Genomic DNA, 26,304 nt, shown 5'->3' with positions numbered 1-26,304 from the left:
CTTAAAAAAAAACAGTTGGTTTTGGCAATAAGTTCATGTTTTTTTGTGTCTGGAAAATGAGCCCTTTCAAAAACCTCCAGAATGCGACATCACAAATCTGAATGCGTTGCACGGTTACCTAGCAACCCCGGCAGAATTCCATCCGTTACCTAGCAACCCAAGCTGATCTCCCGCCCATTTGGCCAGCTGGTTTTGCCACTGTATGCTCTGTACAATGACTGCTGGAACAGACAAATGTTTTGTTGTTGACTTACCGTCCAGAAGCCACTTGCTGAATTCTTGTTAGTTATGCAGGAGGCTCCACTTCTGCTTTGCAAAGATGTACTGCTGTCTAATTGTGCATCTGTTTGCAGCCATTTTCACATGCGAGTGTAAAAGTTGAGTTGGAGGGACGTGGCCAGCAGCAGAGTATTTGAATTTAAAGTGACAAGACGGCCTAAAACAGCAAAATAGACAGAACTGAGCAGAATAAAATCTCATCATTTGAGAATAATTATGAGAAAAAAATGATATGAGCATATTTTGTACAGCTCATAGACCTGCCCTAATAGGAAAAAGAAGCAATGCAGTTCATCCCACAGATGTGCCTATGTTTTTGGAGCCACAATCTTGCATGTTTTTGGTGTTTCTTACCTCATTTAAATACATTGGTGAATTAAATATGTGCTAAGGAAAAAGGCTGAGACATTAACTGTAGTTAATAAGGTGTCGCATAGTTATCAGCTATTAAGTAAGGGAATGAGCCAAATAAATGTTACCCGGATGAAGATGAGTTTTAATGTGTTCAGTGGAGTTTCCCAGGAGAGAGTTGAGGTTAATGAGGTAGAGGAGGACTACATCTGTTGTATTTCTAACCAGAGGGAACTGCAGTGCAAAGGTTTCTTCTCAGTGCATAAAATAATTAAGAAGATCTAGTTGAATCTGTTGAAGGACACAGAATGGCCTTCCAGGTATTTTAACTAAAGAAAATAAAAACTAACCAGAATCAAATCAATGGTTAATGACTGAGAGTCAAGTCCCCATAATCACTGAATATTGTGTTTTCATTAGAGCATGACGTAAACAAAGATGTTAGTAACAAAACAAATACCTAAATATTTCACTTATTGTTGTGACTCTATGTTCAAGTTTCACTTTTTGAATCTAAATACTGAAATAATGTTGAGATATTCTAATTTATTTCAAGCACAGGTACAGTAGGGGTAACTTTGAGGTCTTAAAAGATATGGAAACAGAAAATAATCTTGAAGTGGTAGAGATTCAAAACAACTTCTTACCTGATCAGGTGTCTCTTTCAAAGCCATTTTACTCTGAAAGCAAACTACAAGATGCTAAGAAGTCTCCAAAAATCAATAGCGGACGCTTCCGCTAATATGCTAAAGTGCTAATAACAGAACAAATTTTTTTATTTAGTATTTTTGCTAACTTTGAAAACGCGTAGCACACTTAAATTTCCCTAAATTAACCTTAAAAGATCAATTACACAGTAATGATTTACTTGCCTATTTTGTAAACTTCCAGTTGAATAAAGTTTGACGTCAGACTTGACGTTTTGGTTAGCTTCAAGTAGCTAAAGGTTTGTATGCTTTTATTTTGAAGTCAATGGATACTGTTTACGCTGTAGTTCCATTTCCTGTCTTCGCGTTCCCCGTTTTCTGTACTTTATTGAAGGAAATACAATGAACGTAAGTTATTAATATACTTTTACACAAATGAACCGAAGCCAGGGGAAATATTCATGTAAATTAAATAAAGTTATTCACCTTATTAGGAGAATGGTTTCTCAGCCCGAAGACATATGTTTAAATAGGTTATTTTTGTTGAATAAGCAAGAAAAATCACTTTCTTTTATAAAATATAAAATATGAGACCTGGATGCAGTAATCAAACATTTATTTATAAAGAACTCAATCTTTCATGTATTTTGATGCAGTAATCAAACATTTATTTATAAAGAACTCAATCTTTCATGTATTTTGTTTCAACTTTACATTGCTAAAAATAATGCTGCACCACAAAAACTAAGAAACATTTAAAACTTTTTAAAATACCTTTTGTAAAGATGCCGAGCGAAAGCCACTGCACTGCACCACAGAGCAGAGCACGCTGCAATTTTCTTCACACAATCAAACATTTTCTTACACCAACAACAAAGATAACAACACTTTTAAAAACCAAAAGCACTTTAAATGAATCTGTGATTACAGCACATTCAAGAACACAACAAACCAGCAGCTCTCCAGGGCCAAATAATTACAGAATTACAGTAACAGTCCGCACACGTCTACACAAGTTCACACACATTACACCAAATAATCCTTTTAAATTTACATCGAGTAAAGTGTCAGAGAACACATTACAAGTTAAAAACACAGGAAGAAATTAAGGTGGAGGAATGGTCCCAAAGAGGTGCAAATACTTTATTTTTCAGGCTGAGGCAATTTATGAAAGGCTGAAATTGTAAGAACATAAAAATATACTAAAAATATGTCTGCATACATTCATGTATTCACTAATAAACAAATTAATGTTGGTAGTTCTAATTAACAATACTTTTTTCTTAAGGTCATTTACCGTACCATTACATTTTTTGCTATATTTCTAAAGGTATTTCCATTTTTCTATTTATTTTATTTCCCCAAACATATTCATCCCTTTAGATCAGCTGCATTTGTCAATTTTTTAAATATTTGTGCTTCATTTAGAAATCAAAATATCAGTCAGGCAAGAAACAAAGCTTAAAGAAAAATAAATAAAACAAATGAAGCTATCCGCCAATGCTAACAGTGCTAACACAAACTGTGCCAAGACAAGCAAGCTAACCACTAAAGCTAAAAGTGCTAACAAAAACTGTACCAACAGTGACAATATGACATGTAGTGGATAATGCTAATGGTTGTCATGACAATGAAGATGCTGCTTTACTGGTCCAAACCGTACAAATAACACTTTTCAAGCTAACTGCTAGTGCTAACAGTACTATTACAAACTATGCCAAAAGTGTAGTACATGAAGCTGGTGGCAGTCATGGCAATAAAAATGCTGCTAATGCAAACAATGCTAATTTAATCGAAGGTCTGCATAAACTTGTATTAAGCTTTATAAACTGTCTGTAAGCTGAAGCTAACAATGCTAAGGTTTAATGCATGAGCAGCTTAACTTACAGTTAGGACTGTTTTTGTAAATATGTTGGCCACGCAACAGAGCTTTTTTATTTTAAAGACATAAACATGAGCAGTACTTTAAGGAAATCATTTAGTGAAAATAATAAAATCAGTTTTCACACAAATGAATAACAAAATCAAGCATTAGCAGCTCATTTAAAACAGTCAAAGTGCTGCTTGTAGATTTGAGGGATGTTTAGGAAAATAATTTTTATGATTTCAAAATGAAGCAAATGCATAAAAATAATCAGAACCTAAATAGTTAAACAAAACACAAGCATGATTTGGCAAATAAATTGGAAAAAATTGAAACAGTATACTTAATTTACACAACTACAATAATAACTTTTTTGAAGTATTACATTCTACATATCTGAAAATAGTATTTTTATTGATTCGTTTTATTTTTTTAAATCCTCAAAAACAATTCAATCCCCCAACTAAGAACAGTAACCTTATTGGAAGCATTTTTGCACTTTTATTTTGTAACTACAGTTTTCCCTTACATGTTCTCTGGTTGTGGGTAAAAGTCCAAAAGGAACGATTTCTGTACCTGAAAAACAAAGTAGTTCATCTGTTAGACAACCACACTTCACTAAATTATATGATCAGTAATTACATCTTGACCTCATTTCCATTATTTTTAATTGTACTACTTCTTGTCGATTCAATAAACAGGGACATCTCCATAAGAGTTGGATAAACTGGTGATAAAATACCAAAGAAATGTACAAATCTCTGAACTTTTTGAGTTTCTTTCTCACCTAAATGTTTAAAATGATTAAATACAATGTTAACATCACACAAAGATAACCTGAGGAAACCCAGAAAGTTCATTTTATTGATTAAGGTAAAAAGAAAAATTATCCAAACTAACCTATATAACTGCCCAGATTTTTAATCATAAATTAAAAGTAATGAGGTATTTATGTTTCAAATACAATATTATTCTACTATTATTCTTTTACTTTCTGTTTTATTGTTTTCTTTATATTCAATTTAGTTTAATTAATAGTTTTCATGCACATTTTTCAGCCTAAAACTCAAATTGTAAACATTTGAGATTATTTATGCAGCTTTACCGACATTAATTGGGAGTGTTTGAGATATTTAAAAATCATTACTGTTGATTTCATACACTCTATCATGCAACTAAATATATAAATCTGTTTTATTATTTTTTTTAGCTGTAGTAAGGCGAATATTTGGGAGGATGAACATATACAAACACACACAGACTATCACTATTGTCAGTGGACATGCAGTCATTCAGACAATTAAACATAAACATCACTGTATATTATTTACACTACAATGTGTAAGTTGCTAAAGTCTCTAATTTCCAGCTTCAAATCTATGTACACGTCCATATTTACAGCATTTTTACCTTCAATAAAGGCAAAACAAAATTGGTAACAAGGTTCTTAAAGTGACTGAATATTAGGAGGAAAGAAGTCAGACATCAAATATGACGGTAGAAAGGAAATATTCCTGCACACATTAAAATACACACATTAAAAAAAGTATAAGTCTGCTGGGAGACGAAGTGACGGACGTCGACGATTAAAGGGAACGCTGACTGATGGGACACGGCTATGGAAGCAAATAATACTCTTAAATATTTATCCAATCAAAAACTGTTTCACTGCAGCATAATACTTAATATAAGAAATAAACTGTAAGATTTTTTTAAGACATTTTATAACAAAATTATGAAGATATTGTAATAATCTGAGAAAGTTACTAAACTTAGGTTGTCAGGTTTTTTTTTTTTTTTGCAGATTTGATAGTGTAGTTTTTGGAATAAGCAGCAAAAAATCCTAATGCAAACAGAGAAATATTAATAAAACAGAATTTATTAATGTTTTAGTGCTTTTGCTTTGGCATTCTTCATTGCAACACATAAAACTGCTTTTGCACTTTAAATATTTAAAATTGTAATATTTATTTACATTATTTGCTTCCACACAAGTCCCTAGAAAATGTATTTTCAACCATTTGCAGAAAAAAAATAGATTTTTCTTTCCACTCAAAAGATGGTGAAAACACTGAAAAACATTATGGCTGCGTTTCATGTGTTTAAGGTCAGTAAACTTTTTTTTTCTGTACAAAGTTGATTAAGTTACTTCTTGATATACTTTCAACTTTTATTAAAAGGTGAATAAGGTAAAAGACAAATATTTAAAAAAATGTACAGAGGTGGACACACTCCCTCCAATGTGCGAAAAGCAGAGCTAATTGTTCATTTAGCAGTTTAGCGTTTTTACTAACTTCGAAAAATGTGTAGGGCACATAAGTTGTTTATACTCATGCTCTTATTTTGAAGGGAATGAAGACTGAAAAAGCAGCAGTTCCATTTCCTCCTTTCAAGTTCTCTCTTTTTTCCCCTAATAACTTTAGGAACAAAATAAAAACGGACAGTACAAGATATAAACATAAATACAATATATAAGGACATTATAGTAAATTATAATGTCAAATTCATATTAAAGGGCAGATATGATATGATTTGAAGTCAGCACTTTAGAGTTAGCATAGCTAATGTTCATGATTACTTCTTTAGGGTTAGCGCTACTAATTTTTTAGTTAGCGTAGCTCACCACTGAAAAAAAAAAGACCAAATCAATCATTTAAGAGGTGCTTTTATACTGGAAAACTGTCCTGCTTTAGAGAAACGGACCGACACGTTCGCAGTTCCACCATTTTGGAAGCGGCAAGTCCGCCTCAAGAAACTAACGGAACCAGTGTTTGTAATTTCATAGATTTTATTTTTTCAGTTTAAAATCTAATTTATTTTTTGTTAAAGTTTTATTGTTATTATTTTTGAACAAACTTTACGGTACCAGTTTAGCTCCATAAAGTCGTTTTGCAGTCTGAAGACGGAAGCTAACCAGAGCTGCTCAAATTAAACCAATAAAATTCAGAAGGTTGTAATTTACCACCAACACAGACACGGCTTGTTTCTTTTTACAACACAGAACATATCAACTCCAACCTTTCAGAAAATGCTTTTTCACAAGATGTGGAGGTTTAAATCAGTTATTGGAGTCTTTTTTTATAGTGTTTATTTTTCTCTGCACTCTAGGAGAAAATAGCTCTGCATAAATACATTATAGTACATGTTTTTAGGGATAAGTAGCGAAAGATAAATAAATAAAATCAATGCAACTAGACTCTGACATTAAGATTTCTGGTAATTCTTCTCACATTCCAGGCAAATATCTTCCTTCACTTAAGGAAGTGAAGGAAAAATCATCGTCCTGCTGCTGGTGTTGAACAACTTCAAGTCCTTCAGACGTTATTTACTCATCTAAACTGTTAATGGGTCTGATTAATTCCTCAATGAAAGCTTCATGGACAACTTGTCCTGAGTCATAAAACACATTTTCCTTCAGATATTGTTCTTTTAAAAATAAAGCTTCAATACAGAAATCTAAGTTTGGCTTTTACTAGCCTATTGTATGGAAGAAGATTAGGACCAATGAAAAAAAAAAATTCTGACTTGAATCTCAGAATTCAGAATTTGTTTCTCAGAATTCTGACTTGAATCTGAGTATTACAATTTTTTATCACAATTTTTTAATTCTTTCTCAGAATTTTTGCAGTTCTTTCTAACAATACTGAATTTAATCTCAGAACTTTGACTTTTACTTAGATTAAAGTCAGAATACTGATAAAAAAGTTGTTGTTTTATCTCCCAGCGGCCATAATTGTCTTCCGTACTATTGTAACATATAATGTTTTTGAGTGTAATTAAATACAGTTAAATAAAAATATCCTCACCCTCTTAAAATTATATATGTATATGTATATATATATATGTACAATCATATATACACATGCGGTGGGCATTTGAAGATGAGTATAACCATATGGCACAGCATCATAATGTGGAGGTTTATACATTATTCACATTATTTACTGGTTCTGTCTGCAGAACCAAGTGTTTTGTTAACTGACTGATCTAATTCCTGACCGCCTCCCTGCAGCGTTTCTCCTGGTTCTCTTCTGAAGTCCTGATGGCCGCCGTCGGGTCGATGATCGGCCGTCATCCCGTTCACCGCCGCCATCTCCTGATGTTCGCTTCTGTGGAGCTTTGACGTTGAATCCGAGGAAGGCTCCAGGCCGGCCCGCGTCTCCTTTTCATTGGCTTGGCTGCTGTTCTGCAGGGCAGGCCGCGGGTCTCGGACAGTACCAAAGCAGGTCTGGGCGGTGGACAGCATCCGCTGATTACCCTCCACTCGCTGGCAGCTGTACAGCCCCCGAAACGCGGAGCGAAACTTCTGAGACATGGCGTTGTAAATCACAGGGTTTATGGCGCTGTTGGCGTAGATGCAGGTCCGACAGAACAGCAGGAACCAGGAGTCCAGGTAAGGCGTGGACACGAAGGAGTTGATCAGAACCAAGGTCCGGTAGGGCATCCACAGCAGGGCGAAAAGGATCACCACCACGGCGAGCATCTTCGTCACCTGCAGGGTAAATAAAATTTTAAGTCTAAAAATGTCTGAGTTTTTTGGCAGAAATTTACTCTGCTTTCTTTTCTACCTACAACGGGCCTGATACGCTGTCAGAAGAATCAGACATACAGCAGGAAACTGGCAAAAATATTTTGAAAGCTAGTAAATAAAATTCTGAAAGGGATCTACAAGAAGTTATAACAATACGTTTACTTCAGATGTAAAAACTACAGTAAAAATACCGTCAGCTGTTTAGTTTCTTATAAATTAGATTAAAATATTGTCACATGGATAAGTTTCCCGTTGTTATTGTGACACATTGCAGCCACAATGCCATGCAGAAATAGTTTTAACACCTCAATTATATAATAAAACTACAAATGTGTCCATCAGACGCTGTAATCTTACATTTGAAAACTAGAATATTTCAGAAACTTATTAAACTTTTTATAATTTCCCAGTTTCAAATGAGCATGTTCTGCTAATTATCAGAAAATTGTTGACATGAAACCAAAACAGACACTTTGGAATGAGCATCCGAATGAAGGCTGACGTCAAAAAGTGGAGAAAAAAATGCAGAGGAAGGGAGAGAATATCTGCAGAAGGATAAAATAACTGGATACAAAGCAGGTGTGATGGTAAACACATTATGAACAGGTGTGAAGTCTGAAGAGACAAACTAAAAGAAAGCATAAAGAACTGAAAAATATTAACAAACATTTGGTTTCTGGTCACGCTTTGCTTTTAAAACGCAAAACATGATAGAAATAAATAATAATAATAATAATTAGTAGACAATAATAATTAATCATTGTGCTTTTTTTCCAACTTGCTTCTCTGAAGAATCAAATGTGTGTTAGCACAACGCCAAGATGGCAAGAAATCAACAATGGTCTTAGAAACGCAGCCATCATTCCCAGTTAAAAAACAAAATTCACAAGTGAAACAAATTTAAGGCAGATGCAAAACTTACAAAATCCCTAAACTTTGGTCTCAGACTTTACAGGTCACAGTTTGTATGTTACAATGCTGAGAAAAACATCATTAAACACATTTTCACATGAGAAACAACCACAGTAAATCCAGAAATCTATTTTTAATCGCTAAAGAATCCAAACCAACCATTCCTTATGAGAATAAATTAAAATATTGAATTAACCGTCAGATTTCTTTAAAAAAGTCAGTCCATTTGACCGACACTAAAACCTTATTGATTTTATAAATTTGAGCTAATTGGCCATGCTAACTAATACTGGAGCCACTGGAGAGCCAGTAAATATAATAAGACTCCAGTAAGACTCTCTCGTCCAGAACTTGACTGTTTTAAATCTCATTTATAGGACCGGTACTTCTTTGGCGTGGAGATGTCCACATGTGGAGTACCACAAGGTTCAATCCTTGGACCCCTTCTATTTAATATCTACGTGCTCCGCTAGCTCAGATTACAAGTAATAAGAGCAGTTACCATAATTATGCAGATGATACACAGCTCTACATTATAATGTCAGCACCATGAATCCATTCAAGCTTTGAACAAATGCTTGAAACAAATCAACGTGTGAAGGTGCCAAAACTTTCTCCAGCTGAACAGAAACAAAACTAAAGTTTATATAACTACAGAGGAGTAATGTAGAGTCAGCACAGCTTCAGGAGTTACAAACAGAAACTAGAGATCAGGCCAGAAATCTGGGTGTAGAGATGGACCCAAACCTGAGCCTTCATAGTCACATAAAGACAGTCAAAAAGTCGGCCTTCTATCACCTGAAGAACACTTCTAGGATTCAAAGATCAACCTTGTTTCCATAAACCATAAAATTGTGCAAACTGGAATTAAGAAAATAAATTTGCTTCATGAAAACACACAAATTTTGAAAAACACATTTAAAATAAAAAGTTTTTGGCCTGGCATGGTGTGATTTATCAGTTTATCAGTTTCAAAATGTGGTCAACAACCAGATATCACTAATGGCGGACAAGACGAAGAAGACAGCAGGAGGTGGTAGGTGGATGATGGCGAGGAATGTTTTTAATGACTTCCTGCATAAAAAAGTTATTTATGCGTGATTTTAATAACGTTTCATAATGAATGTGAATGGAAACATCACAATTGTGAAATTGTGTTTTTCACCATTATTGGAATATCAACAAAGATTTGCGTATATTTGTAAAGGAAATGCATTTGTTTAGTGTTACCTTTGATTCATATCAATCTGTATGCCAACATTTCTTTACTTTCCTTAGTATGTCACTGCTGCTTTTTGACCTGCCAACTCAAGACAATACCAATGTGTTTTTCTGCATCTTTGTCAGTTTGTTGCATGCTATCAAAAAACCAAGACGGACAGACATCAATGATCTCAGAGAAGCAACTGTTGCTACCCATCAATCTGGGAGGGGTTGCAGGGTCGTTTGCAAACTACTTCTCCAGGAAGAAAGATTATTCACAAGAGGAAAACATTTAAGATGGCAGCTGGCTGTGTAAACAGATTGTAGAATACAAAGATTTACTTTCTAAAATTGGTGAAAACAAGCTCAGAGGACACAAATTGTAAATAACCCCCCCTCCCAAAAAATAATTGAATTATTCAACCACAGCCATCAGAAATGCACAAAGAATGTACAACTATGCAGTGATGCTAAACCTCAAAGGTCCGGTCCAATATGAGCTGGTGTTGTTGTTCTAATTTCTGTGATTAGTCGTGATTGCTTCGTGATAACTGGAATCATCAGCATGTCGGAGAAAGCACGAGCAGACAGAGTTCTCGCCTGCGTGGAGCATTTTGACACCAATTATTAAAATGCTTTGTGTGTCTCTGAGTGGGCGCTCTGAGGGGGTTAATGAAGGCTCATTGGGTAATTGAGTCATTGGAAAAATAAAGACAAAGACAGGCGACACGGAGTGGGATGCGTGTGAAAGAAAAGGGGAGAATTAAATCATTTGAAAAGTAAATTACAGAGTCTGTAAATTACCTAACAGGTGCAAAATATCCCAGGAGATGATGGATTTATCACCAGAAAGAACCTAGAGAGCTTTACCTCAGTGGTCTTTAAACAGAGAGGAACATCAGGAAAACCACTTTACTGCAAGAACACCAAATCATACCAAGTATTTTCTGTCTACTTCCAAGTGCAAAAACTTCATATTGTGCCAAATTCACATTTTGGTTATGTACTTTTATTTGGATATGTACAGCTTCTGAAAAGAACCTGAGCGCTTACAAAAGACAAAACACGTAGCTAGTTTTGGGCTATAAGTTCATGTTTTTTGGTTTCTGGAAAATGACCAGTTTTAAAAACCTGGGGAATGTAACGCCACAAACTAGCAGGAACTGCACAGTTACCTAGCAACCCCAGCAGAGTTCCGCCAGTTACCTAGCAACCCCAGCAGAGTTCCGCCAGTTACCTAGCAACCCCAGCAGAGTTCCACCCATTACCTAGCAACCCCAGCCGAGCTCAAAGACATTTAGGTACGTTTGTTTTGCCACTGTATGTGCTGTATAATGGCTGCTGGAAAAGACAAGTGCTTTGTTGTCGACTTACCATCCAGAAAACAATCGCTGCATTTTTGTTGGTTGTGTTCTACTTCTGCTTTTAAAATATCTACAGTGGTAGATATTTGATTGCAGCTATTTTCACGAGTGTGGCTAGCAGCACCTTATTTGGATTTAAAGTGACAAGATGCCCTAAAACAGCTCATTCTGAACAGATCTGAGCTGAGAGGACTAAAATCTCATTATCTAAGAATGATTTTGTGCAAATAAATGCAATGAACATGTTTTGTATTACCTGTAAACCTAACCTGTCCAATAAAGCAGAGTAGATCACCTTCAAAATAAGACAACAGTAACTCACCAGTAACTTTTCAGCAAGATATAAAAGTTTGTTTTACGTCAGTAATTTTTGAATATTCATTAAAAAATTCTAGTTCCATTGGAAGATTATTTCACTTATGACATGGGAAAATGTCCTATTAATGAAATTCACTATAATTTGTCCAGTCTCTGCAGGTGTGCAGGAGCTTGCATGATACGCCTCCAAGCCAAACTCGTTGGCGGCACACATGGTGATTTCTTTTTTAAATTACTGCAAAATCTAGATTGAAGTCTAGAAACAAATCCATCATCAAGGAACATCATAAACTCTAAAGTCAAACAACCCAAGATTGTATAAAACCCAGGAATGGGAGAGAGATTCCTGTCCAACACCTTTTTTTCCATGCTGTGCGGAACATTAGTTGCTCCCTGGTTGCTATGGCGATATGATGGGATTAAAATGAAAGTGAGGCCCACCTCTGACCTCAGAGCTGTTCTCACATCCTGTGGAACATCCTGACTGCGGGTTAACAGCAGCTCTGGGAGGCAGGACTAATGTCACACAGACACTAAACACACATCTGAAAGTCCAATTAACGGGCAGCTTGTTAAAACACTCGCACACAACTCTGCTGAGTCCTACCCAGAACCCACATCGGGAAAAATCGATGGTCCTCTGTTTCCTGAAGTAGAAAGTTCCCAATTAAAATTCTCACTTTTTTTACAGCAGGCCACAAATATTGTTGGAAGTTGCTAAGAAAACGTTTGTTTAGTTCCTGCACCAAACTAAAGCAACTTTTCTCAACGTTTCGGTCGTGAGGTGCGGTGAAGGTGGTGAGGCAAAATGGTTGAAATGATGTAAATGATGGTTTTAATGATGAATAGCACACAAATAATTTCAAAAGTCCAACACAGAGACTCAACAGAACAGATAAATAAACACACAAAAAACCCAAATCACTACAGTTTCTGCTGCATTTCCGTCACAATTTTTGGTTTGCTGCTCCACCTACACCCATATTAAATAAATACATCAAAATTCTCAAATCAAGTTGTGAATATGGAGCTTCATAGCTCAGTCACACTTTATTGCAGAAACTCCATTCAAAGTTTAAACAACACAAGTGTTGTACATCTCATTGGTCTTGTAAAAAGTATTTCAAATGTAGAAATGTAGTTTACAAATTTGCCTCACCTCTCAGGTCTTATGTTTTTCATGTTTTCCGTTAGATATTTGAATTTCAGCGGTGAAAGACATTTTTCGAGATAGCTTTCTGAGCCTCTTGAACTAATTTTTGCCATAAAATGTTATTAATTTTCTTAACTTAGATTAACTTTATGTCAAATCATATGTTTTCAACTTTGGTAATCTAATTCATGCAACTTTAAAGTAATAATATGCAGCAAAATTAGATGACAAAACTGAAACTTTGCTGTTTGCACGTCTGGCACCATTCGTCAACTGGAAAAAGATAATGTGACAGACTGAGAAACAGTCATCTTAATGGTTAGCATGAGCTTCTTCTACTTTCCATACTTGCTTAGTGATTTAGCTTCGCTTCGTGCTATTTTTTTATTCCTCCCTAGCGGTGTGACAGTAGAGATTTTATATCTTTAGCAACAGCTTCTGGAGATATTTTTATCTGTTTGGTGGTCTAGTGTTGGTTCTGATTATCTTTTTCACTTGTCTAGCAGTTTAGTGTTAATGTCTGATAATATTTTATGTATTTAGCGGTTTATTGTTTAAGATTTGTGTATAGTAAATCAGCCTTTAGTGAACCTAACTTTTTGGTTAGGCAGTAAATACTGCCAAGCTTAGTAAAAACATAATATCCATTACAACCATGTTGAAAAATGTCCATCAGAAAAAGGAAACAGAAGATCAATAAATATGATTTCTGTGGCTCAAAATATGTAGGCTATGATTTGATTCATCTAAATGGCAATCTTGGTACAAAAATGTATTTCCATGACAACCGTAGTGTTCATCTTGAAGACTTACCACTAAATGTAATTCCCATGGATCCAGTTATGTGATTGGCACCAAATGTGTTCATCTATGATGAATATTGGCAAGCCCAAGAGAAAGCAAACTAAATATTTAACTTGTGCAGATTTTTCCTGTGAAAATGCCACAAAAACAGCCTTTTTGTTAACATTTTCATACATTTTTATGTCAAAATGGAAAACGAGCCACAGCACTCAGACAGAAGCACATTAAACATTCCTCCCCTCACGGAAAAATGTTGCAAAGCCTCAACATTTTGCAAGTGAGCGACATCCCTTGGCATGTCGTGACCCTCCTTAACATCACCGCTGTCTGGTGACCATGGCAACGGCTCAGACGTTTTCAGAGCCGCTGCAAGACCGCGGGTCAACGGGGAGGGGATGGAGTCAGTCAGCAGCGCGGCTCAGGTGATTAGTCTTATCAGTCAGAAATAATGCCGCACACCCTCAGCCTTCGGTGCACATTTCTACGGTTCTGCTGGAGCGTGTCAGTCCGTGTTTCATACACCTCATCGGAAAGAAAAGCCTGGAAAACAGCATCACGTGAACGCCCTCTCTCAGCAAAATGCTATTTGAAATAAGCATCCAGGTCCAGGTGGAGAGCTGAGAGCCAAACGAGGCCGTCTCAGCAGGTAGATAACAGAAAACAATTAACTGTTTAATTACTGTGGAGGAGGAGGAGAGAGTAGCCTCTTAATTATACCTGCAGTGATGAAACACAAGGCTTTGTGCACACCAGCCATGTTTGATCCGCTTTAATCCAACTCCCGTCAGTTTGTGTTTGTGTTTTTTCTAGAAAATTTCTCAAATTAAACTCAAAATTTCTGAGTTTTTGTTGGAAGAAATTTTACTCTATTTGTTGTTGTTGTTTTTTTGTATCTACAAGCTCCTAATACACTGTTGTACCAGTCAAACCAAGTCTACCGGACTATCAAACAGAAACACTTTTAACTCAGTTAATCTTAAAATCAAGTAATCAGAAAGTAACTAGGTTACTTTTTCAAGGAGTAATTAGAAATTTATTGTTTAGTATCCCCATTAAGCTAGGTTGTATCATTAAAAAGCACACATCATACAATAAAAGTCATTCAAATATACGATATATCAATAAAAATAAATCACAGTTCATACAAAATGTTGCTAAATTGATCCAATGTCCAATAATTAGTCGTTTCATTACTCCTAAAAGCTCCAAAGACTAACTTCTGTTCAGCTTTTATCAAAGTTAATTCCAGTCTTTCATTACTTTGTAACTAAAAATTAGGAATTTGAAAATGTCCAATAAAATGTCTGGAGACATATCCATGTGAATTTAACTGAGCAAACAAACACAACGTGCTTTAGATTTTAAAATTTTCCACGTTGAGAATAGTGGTGAAGCTAATTTCCTATCATGAACTTTTAGCCAGTCAAGATTTGACTGTATGGTATTTAACATGCAGCTTTATTCTGCATCAATTTAAATTTATCTAACCTTTTTCAAGGTAACACTGGTGGAAACACCCACCTAAAATCATACTTTGTTTGTCTACCGTTTGTGAACCTTCACTACTTTTTCGGAAACGAATTAAAAACAAAATTGTAAAATTGTTTTTAAGCATCTGAGTGAAATGAGTGTGCATCATTGGATGCTATCAGCAGCGACCAACCTTCAACATTTCCTCTCCTCGACACACATTGAAGAGATCAGACACGGAAAACTCCCTCAGAGATCAAAACTCTGCGTTAATCTCCAATCATGCAGGGGGCCATTATTTAGTTTATCAAACCTCCATCAGATTGAGCTCAAACAGAATGAAAAAGCATGAAGTGCCTTTCTGAGAGTACTGAACTCATCGGCTTTATTAAGATCTCTTGTCCTCTCATTATGTAAATCTTCTGCTCTCACATGGAGCTCCTTAAACACACAAGATTAGGATCTCCTCCTCCGTCAGGTTCAGCCCGTTTTCATGCCGACACACACAGAAAGTCTGCAGGCGAATCACTCAGCAGCCATTAAAATCCAGGGTTGATGGTTTTAAAACGAGCCCCTGAGCACCATCTGTGGTTCAGAGCGGACTGAGAGCGCTTTGGCAGAGCGTGAGGGATCCGCTGGAGGTTTCCTCTGGTTCAGAGGTAAATATAACAAACGGCTAACACCCTTGAAGCGGCAGCTGCAGGGCTGCTGTGTCAAAGCCATGTGAGTCTCTGATTCTTTAATGTCAGCGCTGACACTGTGAATAAATATCTCACTGTAAATAAACCACTAGTAGGAACCCTGCAGTGTCTGCGTGTTTTCACAGAGTTTCTTCAGGTTCTCCATGTTGCCAACAAACACCCGCTGGTTTTGTGGATTTGAATGTGTGTCTCTCAATGTAGTTTGTATGTGAATGTCCTGGATGAAGGCAGTGTTTTGGCAGCAGAGGCAGCCGTCTGATGCTAAACATCCAACACCTTTACCTGCTGACCAGGTCGCCGGGATCAGCACAAAGACACACAACCTGAGACGATTAATCACTATGAATCAAATGTTCAAATAATCGTCAACTATTTCAGTAATCGATTAATCATTAACTGGAGTATATAAACTCAAAAAAGGTCATTTTGGTAAAAGAACAGCACAGTCAGAAAGTAATTAAGCCAAAAATGCACAAATACTATACCTATTTATGTGGCAATTTTACCTTCACTTGGTTCAAATTCTGTAAAAATCTCCCTTTAATCACCTTTTTTTACACATTTATTGATTAAAATAATCAACCAATTAGCCCTAAACCCTATTGATGCCAAGTCAAGCAGAAAAGGTTGAGCTTTCCACATGTTGATGTCAGAAGTATTTATTTTTTTGCTACAAATGATCAAGCATTGACTAACAGAATCCTGTTTTTGTATTTTATACAGTAAAATGTTCATTTTCTTATTTAAAAAGGGAATTTGATTGTTTATTTGTATCTTTTAATGTATTTCTAATATCGTATAAAAAGGCTTAAATTACCATTTTTTGTGTGATTAATCGTATAACCGTTAAAATGATCGCTAGCTGCAGCCTGAGGGCAATTAAAGGAACCGATTAACCAAAGTCGTGTGTTTTGGACTGTTGATTATTTTTGGAATTAACCAATTAATAAATGGATGCAAAAGGTGTTTAATAGGAGTTTTTTAAAGGAGTTGGAACCAGGTGAAGCTAAACTACGTTACTTTAGGAGTTATAGGTAGAGCATATTTACAGACAAAGTTTTTTTTCATCTTAATTGCAAAATGTTTATATTTTTGTACAGCTTTGGCTTAGTTACTGTACTACTCCGAGTGTTTAATTCTTTTTTGAGTCTTTATACTCCAGTTAACAATTAATCAATAACTAAATTAGTTGACAATTATTTCAACAATCAATTAATCATGTCTAATCTGATTAATCCTTTCATTCTTAGTCCAAACGGTGGTATCTGATAGTTGTGTATCTTTAGAAAAAGGTTTGTTTGAGGAACTCTTGTGTCAAGAGCTATGAAGGTGCTTTTAGCTTTTCATGTGTCCACACTGAAACCCAGACTGACCCCAAAACGGAGACATGGAGGAAATTATGCCACTCTGCAAACACAAGACGACAAAGACTTTTTGACTCGGATGTGTTATGAATCCAGGGATCAAACTGTGGGAGCCCAGATTGACGGAAAATTACAAAGATGAACGCTCTCCGCTGCTCATCTTTCAGCCCTTTTTTTCTGCTTCCCAGTGCAGATTGTTAGGAGGAGGCTGGCTATCAAAGCGCTGATAAAAACATGTTGCTGCCTGCTTCAAAGCACAGTTTGATATCAGGAGTGGGGTCAAGACGCCTTCGCCTTGCAAAGGAAGCAGCTCTGGTTGCAGAGGAGCTGAAAGCCTCTCTCACATTCACAAAACTAAAGTTACTTCAGATTTACTGCAAAACCTTTAGTTCACAAATTGATACCACTGGTCTGAAACCTGTTTAACAAAACCACACAGAAGCACATTTTTAACTAAAGTAGAATCTGATCTGACTTGATCACAACAGATCATGATAGATTAGAGAAAAAAATGAGTAAATATCCACTAAAAGCCAATTCTGAGATTAATCTAGTAATCTAGATTATTGAAATTTATGATTCTGAAAAGTAAAACATTAGCTAGATAAAAATTAGATTTTCTGAGATTTTTTTCCAGAAAATCTCTGGAATTTTCTACAGCAAAAGCTAGAAATTTCTGAGCTTGAAAAGTGCAAAATTTCCTATCATAAACAAATAAATTTTGAGATTAATCTCAGAAATGTCTAGAAAAAACTGTCTGAGTTTGAAAAGTAGAACATTTTCAACTTCTACCTGAGTGAAGTTAAATCGCTCCTCCTCCTTCTTCAAATGAAACAAAACCGGTTTCAAATGTGCGTGCTATTTTCTCTGTACTGCTTTCAATTTTGCTCCCCCAAAATTTACAAAATCAAACTAATTTGGTTTCTATCTACTGTGCTACAAATATTTCAGCTGCACAAACCGTAAAATCAATTCATATCAAAGCACAGTTTGATATCAGGAGTGGGGTCAAGACGTCTTGAGGTGTCTGATAGGTGGAGGTGCAATATTATTCAACTTAAAAATGCTTAACTTTATGCTTTAGCATGCAAAACAATTTTTTTAGAGGACAATGTAACATTTAGAAAAATATTAGTAATTTAAATACTAAATTATAAAAAATTGTTGGTAGATTAAAATGAAACAAAATGTGAACACTAAAAAGAAATAAAAATTTTTTTTTTAAATCCTCCTCGTCTTGTGTGGATCAGTAAAAGATGAACCTTTTACGGTGGAAAAGCCGGAGAGAAAACAGAGCTGTCCGGAAAAACAATTCATTCTGGGAGAGAGAGCGTTTCTTCCATGAAAAGCTTCAGCATCAAGAAAAGAAGCCATTACGACTGTCTCCAGGGTAATCATCATCCAAACAGGTTCTGTTTGGCTGTCAAGCAGAACCCTTGGGTCGGGTCACGTTTAACTAAAACAGCAATTACCGGAGGGATCAAACGCAGCAGAGAGTTAATGAGGCTCAGACCTGTTTCCTGGAGGAGACCGGCGTCTTCGGCCGGCCCTGGCGGCCCATCCTCGCAGCCTCCGATGTTTCGCGACAGCTCCTTCTCAGCGTGGTGGCGCTGGTTTCGGTGTGGCTCGGCAGAGGGCTGGAGAGAGAACAGCCAAATACAGGAGCTTTACTGGCGTGGCAGCAAAACAATGACGACCATAAACACCCAAACGTGGGACACCAACAGCGAACAGCACTGGAAGTAACTCCACAGCTTTGTTTACACCTTACTGCATATTTACAACCTGAGCTGCTGTTCCTGAATAAACATAGAAACAGATTTTAAACAAAACTCACATTTTGTAAGTTTTTGTACTTCAATTTGTGTTTCAACTGTTTCTAAAAACAACCCAAGCTCTTAAAAAAACATTAACTTGGCAACAAGTTAATGTTTATTGGTGTCTGGAATTCGGCAGTTTCAAAAACTTTCAGAATGTAACGTTAAAAAAATCAGCAGGCACTGCCCCGTTACCTAGCAACCCCAGTAAAGTCCAGCCCGTTGCCTTGTAACCCCCACTGAGCGCCACATAAATATGCCTGTATTTAGGGTTACATCATGCATTCTTGAAATAGACATGAATGCTTGATAAAACACGAGGTTGTGTTCGATTCCTCACTGCACTGTCTCACACAAACAAAACTTTTTAAGGAAACTGTTCCCCTCCTCGCCTGTGGGGGCGCTTTACCAAGAACCACTGACGAATACGACACAAAAACCTCTGAAGAAGACAATGAGTGCAAATTCCTTCTTCACAAAATGCAAACAAAAATGTATTCCCGTCAGATTTTAGCGGTTGATTTCTCTTTTGTTTCTGGTAAAAGATCATGAGTCATTTCTCCTGCTAGCGCTAGACTCCCGTCTCAGTTTTGATCGTATTTACCCAGAATAATAGTTCACTTCCTACTTTTGTAGCCATGTCCTCAAACTGTACCAGAGTTCACATCAAATGAACCAAGACCAAGGTTTGTAAGCAGCCCAGTGGTTGGTTTTTTTTGGGCCACATCAGCGGCAGACTAAACACAGTTCCTGGACGACTTGCTGTTCATGATGGAAACATAAATTCTTCTCTCTGGTAGAAAACCCTGATGGAGAAGATCTGGTAATCGTTTTTTTGACCTTTAGCTCAAAAATACTTGGTTTAAGCAACTGGACAAGACAATGATCCAGTAACTCCACCTCAAAATGAAAATAGGATCTAAATCTGGTTGAGATGCTTTGGCTGGAAAACCCTGCAACATTGCTGAAATAAAACAATTCATCAAAGAAGAGTGGGTCACAGTCCTCCATAGCGATGTAAAGGAGTTATTGCCAGGCATTGCAAGAACTGAACCTCAGCAGTTACAGCTGAGGGAGGAAATATCAGTTATTAGGGGAAATTACCTGTTTACCAAGGCCAGCTGGTTTACCATAACTGTGCTTTTATTCAGGTTATTTGTGACTAATGTTACTACATCTTTGAAGTTTAAAACAAGCAAAAACAGAAGAAATATGTAAAGGGAAAAGGCTCTTCCATAGTCCTGTGTTTCCCTCTAACTGCAAAGAGCAAACAACATCAGGTCCAGGTAATGGGACACTAAACGCAACGGCAGTAACTTTGAAACATTAGCTGGTGTTTCTCTCATTATTTGCATTCAATTTGGGCTAATTGAAAAAGGGACAAAGCCACTGTGATTGGTCTGCAGGGCTATTTGATGAGCTCATTACTCTTCGTAAAGGCTTTGTGAATTAGCAGTGTCTGGTTCCAAGCGGTTCTGTAGCGTCGCAGGAAACAACTGGCCAGATGTGTCTCTGAAAGGCGTTATTGGTTTATCAGAGGTACAACCTTCCTGAAAGACTTTGTTGGTCACTAAAAACCCTCAGGAGCAGCAGTGTGAGTATACACAGGGAAGGAAGTGTCACATGGACAGAGAAGGTCCTGATCTAAAACAAACCATCTGGTGTTCACTTGAACATCAATTGAACTTTCTCAAGGTCTGATGAGAAAGATTAAATCGTTTGGCCCCTCTGACAAAACGTTTGGAGAAGTCAAGGTGCCTTTGACCAGTTCAGCATGGTGGTGCTACCAGAATGTTTTGTTAATCCCAGGTACCAGTTAATCCACAAAGTTTCCATATTCTACCATTTTACCTCAAAATTAGCTCCACAGCATAACAAATTGATCAAAGATCATCACAATATCAGTAGATGAAGAATTGTATTTGCAGTTGACTTCTTGAATGCAATATTTGGGAAGCTATAATATTTTAAAGGTGGTATATTATGCTTTTTTGAACATAATAGGAACCTTCTAAGGGCTATACAAAACATTTTCTTTCTTTTGTTTTTTGCACAAAATCATCCTTGAATAATTAAATTTTAGTCCTGTTAGTTCTACTTTCAGAATGAGTTAGGGCGCCGTGTCACTTTAAATCCAAAATAAGCTGCTGCTGGCGACGCCCTCCCACGCCCAGATCAGCTGTTTTCACTCACACTTGAAAACAGCTGCAAGCAGATGTGCAATTATACAACCGTACATCTTTGACTTCTGGATGGTAAGTTGGCAACAAAACATGTATCATCCATCAGCCACAATAAAACGCATACAGAGGTAAAACCAGCTGACCAAAACTGCTGGAATTCCCCTGGGGTTGCTAGGTAACGAGGCTGGGCTCGGCTGGGGTTGCTAGGTAACGGCGCAGTGCCCTCTCTGGCTTAACATTCTGGAGGGTTTTTGTTTTTCTGCATAGTGAGTATTATGAGACTAAAGTCATAATATCACAACTTTATTTTCATATTATTATGACTTTATTCTCAAATTATTTCAACTTAATTCTCTACTCTATGACTTTAACTCTCATATTATTTCTGCTCCTTTCTTGTAAGAGTTTATTGCAGTTTTTCTGACTTTATTCTCATATTATTATGACTTTAAGCTTGTATTATTTTGACTTTAATCCCATAATACTACGATTTTATTCTTCTATTATTTCTACTTTATTCTTGTGCAAGTTTATTTTAAAAATGTTACGACTTCCTTATCATAATTTTGTTTTGTTTTGTTTTGTCATTTTTATAGCTATCTTTATTGAATAAACTGTCATTTTTAACAGCATTTCTGTCAACTCTGTTTTTGCATGTTCTACGCCTACCTGAGGTAGAGCACCCGCGCTATCAGGCCGTACAGCACGATGGCGAGGAGCAGCGGGATGACGTAGAAAATGGTGAAGTCGATGAGGTAGATGGGGAGGTAGAGCTCCCGTTTCACTCTGTAGCCACACTGCACATGTCCGTCCTGGCCGACCTGCACATCAAACACAGACATGATGGAGATAAAAACAAAACCAGCTCCAGCGCTCAGAGCTGCATGTAATAACGGTTCACATCTCAACATAATAATAGTGCTCTCAGACGAGGCTCAGGGCTCCTGAGCAGCCAGCAATTTAAGCAGCATTTGAACAAAACAGGTTGTAAATGTTTCACCCGCCTGCTGCCGACTCCTGTCTGTGCTAAAATACAGCATCTTCCTATAATAGCTGAGTAAATAAGCCTGTGATTCAGCGGTGTACAAATAAGTTTATGCCCCACACTCTCATTCTGTGTATTATTAGTTCAACCTCATGATGGCCAGAGTAAACAAAGGCCTGAGGCTTGTCTCAGCCTTTCACTCATTCATTACTTTAAAACGCTACGATACCACAAGAGTTGATGATAAATGTCATAATTGTTGCAAAAACTTTATACAAAATGCTTCACAAAAAATGGGTCAAGATAAACAAAGTGAAAGTTAATGTGGCTTTTAATAACTTTGGCAAAAAGCAATAAAAACAACCAGTAATAAAGATTTTTTTTAAATGCAGGTTTTTATTTTTTTTATAAAATAATTGCACTAAATAGCCACAAAAGAATCAATCCAGCACATCTAGTGACATTTTTTAGGTCTTTTTTTGTCAAAAACTATTTTGCAGAATCCTATACAGACCAAGATTGTGTTCCAAGACCAGAATATTTTTCTCTAAAGGTTTCTGGCTCTAGTGGCCTTTATCTGAAAGTGCCAGGACAGGAAAGTAGAGTAATGAGGGTGAGGGAAGACATGTGGCAAAGGTCACCAGGTCGGGATTCGAACCTGCAACGGCCGTGTCAAGGACTAAAGCCTCCTTATGTGGCTGCGCCACCACAGAACCCACCAGACAAGAACTTTGACTTCAATTTCAAGCGCTCAAATTGTGCAGACAAAAGGTTTAAACATATAAACTTTAAGAGATTTTCGACCAACATCAAAATCCCATAGAAGATTTTTCTCCACTGTTTGTTCATAAAGTTGTATTAATAAAGATCAACAGATTCAAATTCAGGTTCTGGGTAGAACATATTTACAGACAAAGAAGATTGTTTTATGTCTTAACTGCAAAACGAACATATTTTTTATAGTTTTGGCTTAATTACGGCTCTGAATGTGCTGGGATTTTTTCAGCAATTAGCCTGTGTACTCCAGTTAATAATTAATCGATTACTAGTTGACAATTATTTCAATAATCGATTGATCGCAATTAATCTGATTAATCATTTCAGCCCCAAACTCTTTCAAAGATTGAAAAATTACTAGAAAATAATTTCTAGACTGTATAGAAAGTACACTAGGGATGGGTTATTTATCGTATTATCGTGATAAATTTTTGATCATGATGTTGATTTTGATTTATTGTTTATTAAAGAGAACGATTTCTGTTTGAGGGTCTATGATTCCTTTACCATGCAAACATAGTTATAAAATTATCTACAAAATCAGTAATAAATAGCTATAATCACTTTTATTGTTATCACAGTAGTACCGTAAATTAAATTTGCAATATGGACTTAAATTAGGTTTAAGTCCATATCACTCATCCCTACCAACCAGAGCTGCAAAAATTGTTAGAAAATCAGATATTTTCCAGTATTTCCTAACCTGAATGTCCACCAGGAAGAACCACAGCATGCAGTAGACGCAGGTGAAGATCCAGACGCCGGTTATGATCCGCTTAGCACGCGACACCGTGCACACCGTCTGAGCCTTGATGGGATGGCAGATAGCAATGTACCTGCAGGTGAGGAGTAAACACGAGGTCAAAACATGTGCAGGTTCAGTTTTTTGATTCATTTTATTCCAGTAAAGCAGACGCCACTCAGCCATTAATGCAGCAGAATCAGAGTGCTGTTCGGAAGCCTTTTCTTTCATTGTTCGAACACACAGGTGGTGTTAAAACTGAAACTGCACACAGAGGTCACATCATTACGAGGTGCTTCTGTTTAATCCCTTGAGCCCCGGCAGCACAGAGAGGCGGGAATACGGCTTGGGATTGGATGCATGTGAGGGGATTCATGGTTTAATCATTTCTCAGGTTCTCCATGGAAGTCCCCTCAGCAAATCCACACTCTGTTATTAAAAACACAACCTGATGTGAGTGTCTGGAAAGAAACTGAGCAAATGTTACCAGGTGGGTGTCTAAAAATAAAAGCGCTGAGGTTGAGAGCTTACACCGTTGTAGAATGAGAGAAAACAAGAGATTTTGAGTCAAAACAGGATCATAAGCGTCTTATTTAACAGGATGGAGGAAAGTACACAGAAAGACAAAGACTGAGTTATACAGCTTTAAAAGTTTAATGAGAAAAAGTTAGGCAACAAAATAAAACAACAAACCAGAAAACAAAAGATAAAAGCTACAATAATAATATTGTTTTTAAAGAAGATCACTAAGTGTGTATACACATATATATTTAGTTTAGTGTTGGATTATGATTATTAACAACTACAAAACTTTGCTCTTTTTGTCATGATGAAGCCACTATAGATATTATTATTGTTATTACAATTAACAAAATAATCGTACATATAATATACATGTAAATATTTATACATATTATGTATTATATAACATATTATGAAATAATAATATATTACTAATAATAAGTAAATAACTTTACTGTTTGTGCCACAATAATATTGATTATAAAAATAATTACCTAAATATTATATACATGTTTATTTGTCATTTGTTTATTTATTATTTATTTTAGTTTGATTTACTTATTATTTACGTTTTTTTTATTTTTAAGACATAAATAAATAAAACTGATACAACTGCCACTACTAATCATAATAGTTTTTAATGTATTTATTTTATGTAAGCAATTTATCTACTATTAATGTCCTAAAAAAATTTATCCTGATAATAATAAAAAAACAAACCTTTTGTTACTATGTATTGTTGTTCTTCTTCCTATATTGACATTAAAATAAATTAATTAATAATTAGGCCTGTTGTGATAAATGATAAATTAATTAATCGTACGATAAACTAAAACTATCGACGTCATTTTAATTATTGGCATTATCGTCGCTTCCGGCCTTTATCTCTTTCTGTTGATAACACAGAATGAAAAAAGGCTCAACTCTGCTGCTCTCCACTGACCCTCCCAGTTACTGTAATACTATGTCCTATACCCATAATGCAATGCAAATTACAGTAACTACTTGTAAAGATGTTTTATGTTAGTTTTACTGGGCATTTTGTGGTATTTAGCTGTAGAAAATACAGCAAAGGCTAACAGTGTATAGACAATAATATTGTTTGAAGATCTTTGTACACTGATTTAATATGAATGATGTAATAATGCATGCAATTTCCTGCCAAAGATAGATACACTTTATTTTCAAAAGAACACTTAACACTGGAACTGATAAAATAAACAAAACAACCAAAAACAAAATGGATTATCAGTCTCCATTAACAAAAATGTACTTGAATAAAAACACTAAAGTGTAAATAAATACTGCATTCAACCAAAAGAGTGCAGATTATAAAGTCAGTAGTGGTACTGCACTTATAATGTCTTTGCGCTGGCCATGTAAGAATTCTATTTGATTTCCAACGGTCATCATAGATGTTTCATCGTGGTTCCCAGTTTCTGTATTTTTACTCCTTTAGTGGTTAACATATTTTTAAGGCAGAAAGAGAGCGTGTACTTTTGTTTTTTTCACATCCTAGCTAACATTAATATGCAGTTTATCTAGCTACGTCATCAAGGGTGGCTTCGCTTCCAACGTTTTTCTGATGACGTTTGTTTTAAACTCCGAAGCTTTTTCCGTCCAAGTGCAAGTGCAGCTCTGTCGCCGTGCTGTGGGCTCACACTGCTTCAGCTCTTCGCAATACAGGTAAAAAAACACTTAGAAAACTGTTTGAAGCCAAAACCTAGTCTGGATATGTACATTTTAAATGGAGCTAACGTAACTTATAGCATCATGCCATAATGCTATAACTTAGCATGAGGTGAAAGATAGAAAAATATGATGGTGTTATTTTTTGAGCTGTTTCGGAATTAACGTTAGCTAAGGTGCTAATTTTACCGAAGGTTTTAGCTTGGCTTTTGCCGCTAAATCTTCCTCGAGCGACTAGCTTTGGGTTGAGATAAGCTCAGTGCTGAGTGTCTGTCAGTGTCAACTCCCGGATCACCACCTTCCTTCAACTACTCGCTGAATTTGAATAGAGGATTTCCAACTAGGTAAGCATTTTACCAAATGTTTATTATTTTATTGTCTTTTCCTCCTATCTTGCATGTTCTGACTTTACTTTAGCCTTTTTAATATGATTTTAATGATTATTTATAAATGGCCTGTGATTCCTACACAATAGCCCTTTAGAGTAGCCTGCATCTTTTCTGTGTCCGTGGTAAAAAGTGGATGTCGCTGTATCTCTTACTAAATCACATAAATGTATAAGTGTGTAGTCGTTTAAGTGAGGTGTTTTTTTTATACTATGCAGTTTTCAGTTTATTAGGCACGCCTT

At 36.2% G+C, this 26,304-nt stretch overlaps 1 protein-coding gene across 1 annotated transcript in view; it reads right to left on the bottom strand.

The window, feature by feature from the left end:
* Positions 1 to 1,936: 1,936 nt before the first annotated feature.
* trhr2 (thyrotropin releasing hormone receptor 2) overlaps positions 1,937 to 26,304 on the bottom strand; it is a 40,925-nt gene continuing 16,557 nt past the window's right edge. The window contains exons 3-6 of the mRNA XM_044125825.1: positions 23,427 to 23,559; positions 21,631 to 21,782; positions 18,475 to 18,598; positions 1,937 to 7,633 (exon numbers count right to left, since the gene is read on the bottom strand). Coding sequence (XP_043981760.1) covers positions 7,079 to 7,633; positions 18,475 to 18,598; positions 21,631 to 21,782; positions 23,427 to 23,559 — 964 coding nt within the window. The 3' untranslated portion in view covers positions 1,937 to 7,078. The remainder of the gene's footprint in view (positions 7,634 to 18,474; positions 18,599 to 21,630; positions 21,783 to 23,426; positions 23,560 to 26,304) is intronic.

Source organism: Gambusia affinis, linkage group LG08, assembly GCF_019740435.1.
Source record: "Gambusia affinis linkage group LG08, SWU_Gaff_1.0, whole genome shotgun sequence".
Lineage (NCBI taxonomy): Eukaryota > Metazoa > Chordata > Actinopteri > Cyprinodontiformes > Poeciliidae > Gambusia > Gambusia affinis.
The sequence above is the reverse complement of the archived record's forward strand: the minus strand, read 5'-3'. Positions and strand labels throughout refer to the sequence as shown.